The 12,600-nt window shown below is 42.3% G+C and overlaps 1 protein-coding gene across 2 annotated transcripts in view; it reads left to right on the plus strand.

The window, feature by feature from the left end:
• Positions 1-12,600, plus strand: part of nbas (NBAS subunit of NRZ tethering complex) — a 168,951-nt gene that overhangs the window by 49,891 nt on the left and 106,460 nt on the right. The window contains exons 25-33 of one of the 2 annotated variants that reach the window (XM_039781403.1): positions 182-193; positions 1,499-1,672; positions 2,161-2,294; positions 5,091-5,153; positions 6,946-7,068; positions 7,154-7,256; positions 7,511-7,588; positions 7,722-7,876; positions 11,784-11,896. In XM_039781403.1, coding sequence (XP_039637337.1) covers positions 182-193; positions 1,499-1,672; positions 2,161-2,294; positions 5,091-5,153; positions 6,946-7,068; positions 7,154-7,256; positions 7,511-7,588; positions 7,722-7,876; positions 11,784-11,896 — 955 coding nt within the window. The remainder of the gene's footprint in view (positions 1-181; positions 194-1,498; positions 1,673-2,160; positions 2,295-5,090; positions 5,154-6,945; positions 7,069-7,153; positions 7,257-7,510; positions 7,589-7,721; positions 7,877-11,783; positions 11,897-12,600) is intronic. The other variant, XM_039781404.1, reaches the window with a different exon arrangement.

Here is a 12,600-nt window from a genome sequence, read left to right on the forward strand (position 1 = left end):
GTGTGTGAATGTTTACCGAACTTGCCTCGATTAAATGTCTGTCTTTATCAGAGACACAGTACAGCAAAGTAAAATGTTTGCGTGTGGGTGGGGGGGCAAGTTTGCATTTAGCATCTGAATATTTTTTTTTATCTCTGTTTTCCTGTGGACGCTCTGTTATCTGTGTATCCTGCTGAGTCAGAGCTGTCGCAAGGTGGGTGTGATGCCGTGCATAAACTTGACATGCATCCGCTCAAATCACAGCACAACCCACATGCTGTAGCGATTAAAGTCCAAGTTCAGGTTTAATTGTGCGGCACGATTTCATGTAAGTGCAGTCTTAAGTACTTTGCACTGTTCTAAAAACATGAATCTCTATACGTGAACAAAAAATAATTTATTTCCTCGGTAGCAGCAACACACAACATTTACTAGCATATCATTTCTGGCTTAGTGGACACATGACCGAAGGCCTGCTAATTTTTGCTGACACATCAGAATCAGCTTTATTTGCCAGGTATGAGGACACGAGGAATTTTGCTTTGGATTATATAATGTATACAATGTGCTTACTCATACAAAACAAACAATATATATACACACTATAAACAGAAACAATATAGACAGGTTGAGGCAGTAGTGCAATGAAGAGTGCAAAGTGTGCAGGAGTAAATTCTTTTTATGATAAATTATTATTATTTTAATTATGGAGCATAGTGCAAAGGATGCTGGAATAAATAAGTATTATGCTATTACATAAGTATTATATTACAATATGAACAGTATGAACAGCTCTGAAATTGAGAACGAATAAATAAATTAGTGGAACCAGTAAACAGGTGCTGATTAGAGACAGTGTTGCTGGGTTATTGCACAGGAATTGAACCTGACACTGTGAGTCAGAAGTCAGCTGTTCATCAGAGTGATGGCTTGTGGAAAGAAACTGTTCCTGAGTCTGTTGGTTTTGGCGTACAGTGCTCTGTATATGAAGGAAGGACAAGTATAAATGTGCTAGCTTGCTAATTTCATTCTTAATAAATCCAAATATTATTTCAAATCAATTATTCAATTTGAAAACAAACGAGATAATGCTTGCTTTGTTCAAAGGGAGCCTCTGCTGTTACATACACTACTTTATAAAAAGTAATTTACAGCAAAAGTCTGTCGTCTATTTCAGTACAGTATATTACAGAATTTTCAGTTAATTAATCACTTGACAATTTCCAAACATTAATGTTGCACAAAGAAGTACAGTGATAACTCAGTGGCCAAGGTAGCCCTGACCTTAGACATGTCTCAATACAGAGCAGGCAGTATCTGTTGAAAGAGAATCAAACCAGTATTTGAATATGTATATATGAATTTTGGGTGAGAGATGATCAATGTTTATCAGTATTTTGGAATAAGACAAATAGTTAGGACCATGGGACAGTAGTTCACAGGCTGCTGCCACCTGTTCCTATCCATTTTAACATGCTGCATGAACTTTGTCTTAAAGTAAATGTCTTTCTATAACCAGTCCAGCACCGAGCGCTATGTGAAAGACGCCTTCCAGTGGATGGTGCCGTTCTTGCACCGATGTGAGGGGCAGAAAGAGGGCGCCGCTAAATCTCTGCTCAGAGAGTACTTGGTCAGCCTGGCCCAGCGAGACCTCACCCTGCCCCTCATCAACTTCCAGCACTCCAAACCTGACGTAAGTATCCGAACATCCACACAAACACAAGTGTCGGGGGCGTTACACTTGGGAAACCATAACACACAAACACACCCACACACACACGTACTGCATGTCTGGCTGTTTGTGCCATGTCAGGGCCAGTGTCGTACCTCTGGGCTGTAAATGTTATATTTATGACCCCATAAGGGCACAGCCAAGGACATGTCTCCTGGCTGTTAGAAAACATGTGCAACACACACACACACACACACACACACACACACACACACACACACACACACACACACACACACACACACACACACACACACACACACACACACACACACACACACACACACACACACACACACACACAAAGTGCAAAGTGCAAAAAGACGATAAGGTCAGTCACGCCTCGATACATCCTCTCCTCTCCTCTCTATATTCCTCTCTCTCTCTCTCTCTCTCTCTCTCTCTCTCTCTCTCTCTCTCTCTCTCTCTCTCTCTCTCTCTCTCTCTAGTGCCAGCAAAAGATCATTGGGGACCCAGACCAGCTGATGGTGGTCGCTCTGGAGTGCATTTACAGCTGTGAGAGAGATGACCAGCTCAGCCTCTGTTATGACATACTGGAGTGTCTGCCGCAGAGAGGCTACGGGTCAGACACACACACACACACACAAACACACACACACACACACAAACGCATGAAGCCATACATGTTTACACACGTTCAGACAATCTCAAACCCATCATATAAAGATAGTAAAGCAGTCCACCATTGCCTCATACACAATAATGCATTGGTGCCACCCCTCCCATCTCTCTCCTTTCCTTCCACCTTTCCGCCTCTCTCCTAGGACCCATCAATAAACCTAAGTACCACCTCTGTTTCTGCCTCCCTCCCTTTGCACCTTTTCTTTTCCTTCTGCTCCTCCTCCTTCTCTCTCTCTTTCATGCTTAACTCTGACTCCAAGGAGCCATCAGTTAGCCTAGCTACAGTCTATTCAGTATTTCCCTCTCTCTCTCTCTCTCTCTCCTACTTTTTCTATAAAACATTTTATTTCATATGGCATGAGGGCCTGTCCTTTAAGTCTCCCTCGAGGCCGTGTGGGTATGCAGTGCATTTGAAGGAGAGTGAGAGTGATACAGTAATAAAATACAGTAGAGAGGTAAAAAGCAAGAGTACAAAAGAGCAAAATTGTTGATAAAATGGACCTGTAGAGTGTCTGAATACTTTAAATTAATTAAAATGACTCCTTCTTAGATGGATTATCCTTCCTGTGTGCACCATAATTGGAAAACCGAATGACTACTTTAAGGAGTGCTTTGTTTTTTTTCTTGACAGTTGGCTGCAATAAGGCAACCATACTTTTTAACAATGGTAGCTTTTGCACTTTTCAACTGGCTCACATAGTTCGCTTTGGCTGCGCTGTGGTGGTCTGTACTGTGATTTGATGCCTTTCCACCACACACTCACAGCAGGGGATAACTGCAATGAAACAAGATATTGTGGTACGGCTTGGGAGCAGGGCCACTCTCAACCCACAGTTGCTATTGTATAATGTAGAGTCTGTGGCTTGAATTTTTGTTCCACTCATACGTTTCCTTGCCATACTGTTGGTGGTGTATTAGCTGTGTTAAGATAATGCTAATACTAGCGTCAGTTGAACCAAATCACTCAAAAACACCTACAACAAAATGTTCAGCTGTTACTTAACAGTTAGCATCTTATGATCTGTTGGTTGGTTATTAACTTTCTAGCTAGCTAATGCTGACAGGCAGCTAATCACCTCACACAACTATTAGCAGCAACACTAATACTCTTGCTATCTGTAAAGTTTGAGTAGGTAAATAGGGCTGTTTATTAGGGCAAATTAGCAATAGTAATATGTTTAGTACTGCTGTTACTTTTGAGTTTAGTGAGCTAGCTAGCGAGGGGATTTCCCACAGTCAGCTGATGCTTGTTGTTGTTATGCAGATCAGTTTTATTTTTTCATGTGCAATGCAGAGTAGGTGAATGCAATGTTGTTTGTTGCACTGACAGCATTGACATTTTTTTGCAATCTCAGCAGCATCATGTCCTTCCAAAAACAATGTCCCGGTCACTCTGAATAATCCACATATCTCGCTGTAAACCGTTTTCATTTGAACTACTTCCTGCCAAAGAAATAATCCCTGTAAAAATGGTAGTTACTGACCAATCCTGGTCTGCTTCATGCTCTTTGTAAGTGTTCAAATAGATAAAGAGCTCTTCTAGGTGACACATTTGGAAGAGGAGGATGACATAGGAGCAGAGGTGGACATGCGCTAAAATGTTTTCAGGAATCTGACTCGATTTATGAAAGGAAGTGCAATTTATCTCACTGAACACATTTATAGACTCAGATGTGGCAGTCTCACTTGCCGTTTCAGTTACATTCTCACTCCACCAAAAGAAGCACCAAGACCAAAGTATTGAATGCTATCGTTGAATACTGCAGTTAAACAATTGAGCTTATTAACTACTCAAAATAGGATCTTACTGTACAAATATCTGAGTGTATATAAGACTCATACTGTACGTGTTTTTTTCTAAATCAGCACATTTCATACTAAGCATTTCACTTTGCCAGACAGGCTTCCTTTCTGCAGTGTTTGGATTAGCAATGCTGCAAGGCTCTACTGTATATGCAAGGCCTTCAGCTTCTCATTTCTCCCCACAGTGATTTCTCTTACTTACTAATCTTCAAAATTGCAATGCCAGCGTAGAATATTACAGATTTGCGAGCTAGGAGAGAAACCATGACTTAGTAGTTTCAACCCATTTTTCAATTTTTTTTTTTTTTGGTGAGACAGCTTAATTAGGTCTAAGTCTGCTCAGAAGAATGTGATGTGCATTCACCCTAAGAGAGTGGGAAATGGGGAAATGGGCAGGGGATTAGATGGCCGGGAAGGGAAGGAAATAGAACGAGGGAGAAAATGATATTAAAAAGGAAGAGCAGGAGGTGGAGCAGCAGCAGAGATGGTCAGAGCGGAAGAAGAGAAATGCATTGAGAGGTCAAGATTTTGTGTGTGTGAAAATGAAGAGAAATGTGCTCACAAAAACAGACACACACACACTCGCTCACTCTCTGACGCACACACAGAAGGTTCTTTCATCAGGGTCAGTACTCTAGTGGGGGACAGGCCAGCCTGACCCAGAATCCTTTGCCTCAAGGCAAAGCATCATGGGGTTTTATTTTTAGTGGGGAATCGGTACAACCTCACAGTTGTAGGCCACACACACACACACATACATACAGTACACTGTGTACTAGCATAAATAACCACACAGTATGCACTTATGCACACTACACACACTTTATAATGCAAAAGACATTTCAACTTAATGTTCTACTTTTTACTCCATTGTGATGCCATGCACATAAAATAACCAGTGCTTTTGTTTGCTTGTGCTTTTATCATCCTTCAGACCAGACACAGACATCACCGCATCCCTCCACGATCGGGTGGACAAACTTGAGAAGCATCTCAGGTACGTCAACACACTCACACCATCTTTCAGCTGTCTTCCCCCTCTTTGTCCTCCATTTTCTCTTTTCCACCTAGTTCAGCTGGGCGTGCATACAGTATTAGCGCTATATATATATATATTTTTTATATTGTTTTGTACAAAACAAGGATTCACTCCGGCTCTTCATCCATACATCACTGCAGTACCTGTTAGCAGGGCATTTAAAGTGCTGAGGAAGAGCCCATCAGTGTGGTGATTAGTGCTGCAATGCTTGGGAAATGTTCACTTTGAAGCAATGCTTATTACTTCTCTCCCCCATTATGGGCCTGATGGAAAACCGCAAGAAGGAGAGGAGACATGGATGTGCAGTCAACACACACACACACACACACACACACACACACACACACACACACACACACACACACACACACACACACACACACACACACACACACACAAAACACACACACACTTGATATCAACGGACCTCTCTCTGTCTCAAGGTATTCAAACAGCCTCAGGCATTTTCTCGGTTACAGGTTAAAATCACTTACGCGTCGCACCTCTCCCTCTCTCTCTCTCTTATTCCCTCTCTTTCTCCTCCACCCGCCTCTCCTCAGGGTGAACTTTCAAACACAGAGAAGTGATGATGAGGAAGGAAGGAGGATAAGGATGAAGGCAGGGGGAGGGCAGGAGCCTGAAGGGAATGCGAATGTAGATGATGAGGAGAAGGAAGAGGCAACAGGAAAGCGTGTGTTGGCCTTTGCAAACAAATATCCACACATATTTACACGAAGGCACACACAACCATGCACAACTGCACCCGGGGGAGCCTGGGAAGTGTGTTTATGTATATTTTGAGCTGAAGCATTGTGGCGCATACACACACACACACACACACACACACACACACACACACACACACACACACACACACACACACACACACACACACACTCTTACCCAGATGAATCAGGTAGTAAATGCGAAGTGTCTGCTCTCCAAGTGCCTCCAGAATAAAAGCTGTTTTCAGCTGCTGCCACTGCCACTTTCTGGCACATTAATATGTGCACGGGGAACATGCAAACACTCCTACACATACATTCACACTTGAGCAAATACACACATATCCCCCCCCCACACACACATGTCGTAAATATAAAGGCTTGTTGTCCATATCTTTTGCTCACATTCACACACATATAGCCACACACACATATACACACAGTCACCTGTTTACTATGGTAATGAGTTGCAGCAGAAGGTGAAGATCTGTAGCAGCACAGCCCTGTTGAGACTGGGGGTGTCACTCTAATCCCACGCCAACACACGCACACACTCTTCCTCGGTCATATGTGACTGTCAGCATCCACATGCTCCACGACGAACACACTTACAAAGAGGTGCTGTCGTGTTGGCGTTGCAGTTCATCACGTTGCTCTTCAGTCTTGCTCTACACTTTCTCCATCTGCACCGTGGCTTGCAAATAACTTTCTGCTGCCAAAATAATGAACAGCGTAGAGTGTACACATCTTCTGTCTTTCTCATCTGTACTCTCCCTTGAATGTTTCAGGCTTTTTTTTTTTTTTTTTTTTAACCTGCTTTTCTTCTTCTTTTTTCTTACTGTGATACTTACCACTGCCAATCATCCTGTCTTTTGCTAGTACTGAAAGAACTTGTTGATTAATGTGACTTTGAACTGTATTTGTTTTTTTGTGCGGTTTTCTTCGTATTAGTTTGTATGATTATGTCACCTACTTTATGACACTAGCGATTATATATGTATGAATCTGTGCTGCTTACTTAATAGTGTGGTGGAGGTTCTGGAGAAACACGGCCTGCAGAAGCCTATTTCATATGTGAGGAACAGCCAGAGCAGCGAAGAAGAAGCCCACCAACTAATGGTCAAACTGTGCCGCCACACTGGCCGCAAGTATGAACACAACACGGAAACTTACAAACACAAATGTCTCTCAATATCCCAGAAACATACCTAACGTGTAGGTGTATGTGTCCAGAAACCCTCCAGTGAGTGAGACGGTGTGGAGAGGTCTACTGCAGGACCTGCTCGACATGCAGCAGAATGTCTACACCTGTCTCAAACTGGAGACATGTCACCAGGTAAAAACAGCAAAAGAAGATTACACGGAATAATCAGATTTATGCTAAAAGGGTTTGATTAAAAAAGGCGAAACGTGTAATTTAAGGTGTCAGAGTGCACAACTTGCTCCTTGAGTGTAACTTTGTTCCTATAATCCACACATTGAGTTGTGTGTGTGTCCACCTCCTGAACAACTGAGTTCAGACTTCTACAGTGCACAGTTAAACGCCATCTCTCCCTGCATAATATCCACTCTCCTCCCTGACTGCTGCAGGTCTTTGTTGAGTCCCTGCTGTGTTCCAGCCGTGTTGAGAACGTACGCCTGGCAGGGCAGCTCATGCACTGCTCCAAGGTATATTAAACATGACCCGTGACACCACTTCACACTCGCACTTCCCATTGAGTTCTCCAAATATTACACCAGCCGTAATAAATTCTAATGCGGCAGTCTCATTGATCTCTAAATGTTATATTCGTGTTTCCAGGTCAGCCAGGATGTTCCCGTCAGCTTGTCTTTCCGGGGTAAAGGTTACGCTCTGAAGGTGGCCTACAGCAACAGCTTGGAATTAGTGTTGGCTGCTGCCAGAGAGTACTTCAACTCGTCCACAACGCTCACAGACCCCTGCATGGGCTTGGCCAGGTGAGGAGGAACATGAGAAGTATTTCTCTACTTACGAGGACCAGTTTGATATTTTTCAATGGTCCGTTTGCCAGTTCTCAAAGCCCGACTTTACATTTGGTTTGGTTTATCTGAGAGTAAAGATAAATGTTAGAAGTTATAGCTTGTTGGATGTAATTTCCGACCAACCTTGAACAAACTTTGCCATGCAGAAGTGGTTGTGTGCGGTCTCAGATGTGGACCTTGCTTGTTGTTGATGTAGGGAAAACACCATTTATCCCTGCTTGGGTGGATGTATGTTTTTGTGCTCGCATGACATGAAAAAAATAATGGTGCCTTGTTTTATTTCATCTCCTATAGTACGTTGCATTAAGTTTATACCAAGTACAAGTATTTGTATGAGAGTGCATTTGTGTCTGTTGCTGCTTTTAGATCTCAGAGGGGGGCTGGTGGGTGACTAACCTTACCGTCTGTTCGTAGTGGGGAAGTGGGACAGTAATTGGGTCGTCATTCATTTATAGTAACTAATGCAGTAGCCCCCCTCCACACGCTTGGACAACATCATCCATTGTAACACTCCCACTCTGTGTGTGTGTGTGTGTGTGTGTGTGTGTGTGTGTGTGTGTGTGTGTTGCTTGTGAATTTGAGACATGAGACAGAAAGTAGTCTGTGAACTTCTGCATGTGGCTTTGAAATTAATAGGCCATACAGACTAGCTGCCTGTGTCCTTTAGATTAAAATAACTGCTCCACAGACACACATTTTACCCTGTGTACTAAAGGCCAAAGACACACACACACACACACACACACACACACACACACACACACACACACACACACACACACACACACACACACACACAAACACACAAACACAAACGCGCGCGTGCACGCTCTTACAGATACACAAACTGTACCTGCCGGTGTCCTGAAAGGATGTGGTCAGTGGCACGAGTTTACACAAGGACAAAAAGATCTCTTAAAATAACATGGGAATCCCCTCCCAAGTACTAAAATGATCCTGCAGCATCACTCAGGACAGACAGAACAAAGGCAAACTCACACAGAGACGCTCACATACACCGAGACAGGCAAAGAAAGAAGTACAAACACAGTATCAACAGGTCCTGAACAAATCTGAAAACAAGTTTTATATATCATTTAAAGCTGAACTAATCAATATCTTTACATGAACAATGGGTCAAATTACTATAGGTCGGGACTCACCACTCTTATCATTCTCGTTTCCACCAGCATCAGGAAGCTGTTTTTAGATTTATTTTTATTTTTTTAAAGCTCTAAAAAAATCACTGTATGCTTCCTGCCCAGCACCAAACAGCTGACAGACAAAGTTAGCAACTAGCTAGTGAACACAGTGGAACATTTAATGCTTAAAGAGCCAGAAATTTCCCTCAGAAGTTGGTGGAGACCAAAAACAGAACTAAAAGCAGAGTTAATATTTGACTTAAATCCAAGGGCGTTACTTTGGGTTCAACATTGGGGGGGTTGAGATCTCCACTTTTGAGCAAAATTGAATTGATTTAAAAACTTCATTTTCAGCATTCTGGTGAATTTGTATGCATCAGTTCATTGTGCAAATGTCTTTATTTATGTTAGGGAACTTTTACTAGGTAAATTACGCCTATGCTTAAATGGATGCTAATGTTGTGCTGTGTCTGCTGGATGCACTGAAATTGTTAAATTCCTGGGTATAGTTTATCTCTTTCCAATAAAATAGGCTTATTTAATGTAGTTTAATTAGCTTGTTTACCAAACGATGTAAATTGTACTGCCAGTACAGCGTTAGATTTATTTTCCTCAGGTCTATTATGGTACTAGTCCAGTTGATCTCAGGGAGGTTGACCTACATGCATGTCATTATCAGCACTGGACAAGGTCACTACAACTACAACCATTTGTTTTAACTGTTTCCACTTAACTTTTAGACTTTTTATCTTTTGTTTTTTTAAAGTTACAACTTCCTTTCACTTCTATTCTAGATATATGTAAAAGTTGTCCCAAAATGTCCCTGGTGTAGCTTTTTAAAACTTGCAGATACACTTGTGAGAAAGACGCACATCCATAATTAGGGCTGCACAATTAATCGCAATGTTATCGGAATCGCAATATGAACTAGTGCAATATCCAAATCGCAGGGGGGCAGAATATTTGTTAAAGGCAAAATATGTGTCAAACCATTCTAAAATAAAGTATTGTGGTGCTGCAGAGACGTCCCGGCCTACATATCCTATCTTACATACTAAAGAAAAAATCTTTGTTTGGTACAGATCCTCGCAAAAAAAATATCGTGAATCCTATCGCAATCGCAATATCAGTAAAAATAATCGCAATTAGATATTTTCCTAATATCGTGCAGCCCTAACCATAATACAGGAAAAGAAATGTCAGAAATAAGGGGGGGGGGGAGAGATTAATTTTGCTGCTGGTTGTCTCTCTCATATTTAAGAAAGCTCATCATGGGCGCCAGGTTGGCTCAATTGGTAGAGCGGGCACCCATATGTAGAGGTTTACTCCTCGATGCAGCGGCCGCGGGTTCGACTCCGACCTGCGGCCCTTTGCTGCATGTCATTCCCTCTCTCTCTCTCCCTCTCCCCTTTCATGTCTTCATCTGTCCTGTCAAAATAAAGAAAATGCCCCAAAAAATAATCCTAAAAAAAACAAAAGAGAGCTCATCATGCAAGACCTTGTTTGAGTAGGAGAGAGCTGGAGTGGAAATGACACAGAAATGAGGAGAGAGAAATCATTTTTGTGTCGGTATGCTGCTGTTTGATGTGCTGGTGTGGAACTTAGTTTGGTTAAAAGAAGGACAAGGTCTCTACTACAGTGTGGTGTTCCATTGATAGAAAACTGCTACACAAATGCTAAATTGTATTCTCCCGTGTGTCTGTTTAATAGGAAGTAGTTATCTACACATGACATGCTGCAAAGCACATTGTGACTCTCGAAACTGAAATAGATTTTTTTTCACCATCGTCTTTTCCAAGGCAGTCTCCACGCTCACACGCGCCTGCAGACACTTCACAGCATGAGTACATAATCAACATGCCCTCTTTCTGTCTCTCATTCGCCCATCCACAGCCCTTTCCTCTGCTCTCATTTGCCAGGACAAACCTCTTGTTCCTGGCAAGAACACCAGCCGTGTTCAAAGAGTGGGAAGCTGCTGAGAGTGCTTTACCGAGTGTGTCTCTAGTCTGTTAACAATATTGATTTAAACTGTTTTGAAGATTTATGTTTTCAGTTGCCTTCGTTACGCTGATAGGGATTCTGGGATGCCTCTTCTTCTCTGTCCGTTGTCTTTGTTCCCACACTGCAAGGGTTAAAGAAAACTGTGGTTTGGCTGACGTCAAAGCTTTTTGATGTGGGATTTCATTATTCGTAAATTAATCATTCGGTTTTTTTCCCCCCACTTTTTCTCTCAATCTTTGGTGTATTTTGCTTTGCTGTGTAATTGTGTGACGTGATAATTGTGAAAACCAACAGCAGGCACAGACTCTCACACATTCAGTGTGCTGTTACATATGCTAACTAATGTGCTACATAATCCTATTAAGGGTAATGAGTGTGGATTGTGTTGGAAGAGAAAACTCTCCTGTTTTAGATCCGTCAAATGAGTCTAGACTTTGTAAATAAATCCTCTTGAGCAGTCTTATGCTTCTGAACACGGTGTTGAAAAACTTCAACAAACTTCAGATTCAATAAGCAATTTTTGCTACAACTTTGAAAGTGTGTACCTAAATAAGTAAAACTCTTTTAGTCCTTCCCACTGAATTTGTCATACAATCAAATATGTTGCTGCTGTTTTAAAACCATTTTCGAAGAATGTAAGTGATTGTTGTGAGTTTCCATGTTCAGGTCATAAGAATCGGAAAATTCAGACTTCCGTTACTGGTTGTTGTCTTCAACAGGGCATGTCTCCAGCTGATCACAGACTGTCCTCCGGCCATTCAGGAGGAACTAGACCTCATCAGCGCCCTGAGCCAACTGGAAGACTTCAGCGTCAGTATCCTGCCGCTGCAAGGTACTACACAGTGTTTATGTCTGTGAAGTAAATGGGCTCAGTTCACCACACGTGTGCTTGCATTTGTTGTCTGTGCTGTGTCTATTCTTATAAGTGTTCCTAATTCAAACTCAGACATGTAGCGGATGTAAGGACGTCGTCCTTAACCTCACTCACCCATGCACCATCCAACCTGTCTCTATCTCTGCCGTCAGCTCCTCCATCCCTCCCTATGTCACTTCTTGCCATTATATCTAAATATATGGTTATTTATGTATCAACTGTTGTGCAAACAACATCTGCCTGATGGCCTAATTAGGATTGAAGTGTTTGGTCTCTGCGTGTGTGCTGTCTCCTACACTCACACACACATGTCATTTTTTTTTTTTTTTATATATATTTCCGTTCCATCTGTAAACCTGGCCAATCAGTATTCACCTCCACACTCCTTCCTTTCTCTCTTGTCTGGCTCCACCTCTGTACCCTATCGCAGCAGTTCCCAGGCATGGCTCTCTGTTAAAGGAAACTGTGGAGCCAGAATGCACCAGCTTGGCCCCTCATCGCCTCACCTCTGAACCGAGGTGTTGTTTGCCTCCGAGGCCTCTGCTCTCGTCCCCCTTTTGCCCTCATCAAACTGAGCTGCCAGCATAAAACCACTGTGACAGAGAGAGCCATAAACTACCATCTCTCTCACCCTCTTCTTTTTCTCTTTCTGCATCACTTAT

The sequence above is a fragment of the Perca fluviatilis genome, chromosome 18, assembly GCF_010015445.1.
Source record: "Perca fluviatilis chromosome 18, GENO_Pfluv_1.0, whole genome shotgun sequence".
NCBI classification, from domain to species: domain Eukaryota; kingdom Metazoa; phylum Chordata; class Actinopteri; order Perciformes; family Percidae; genus Perca; species Perca fluviatilis.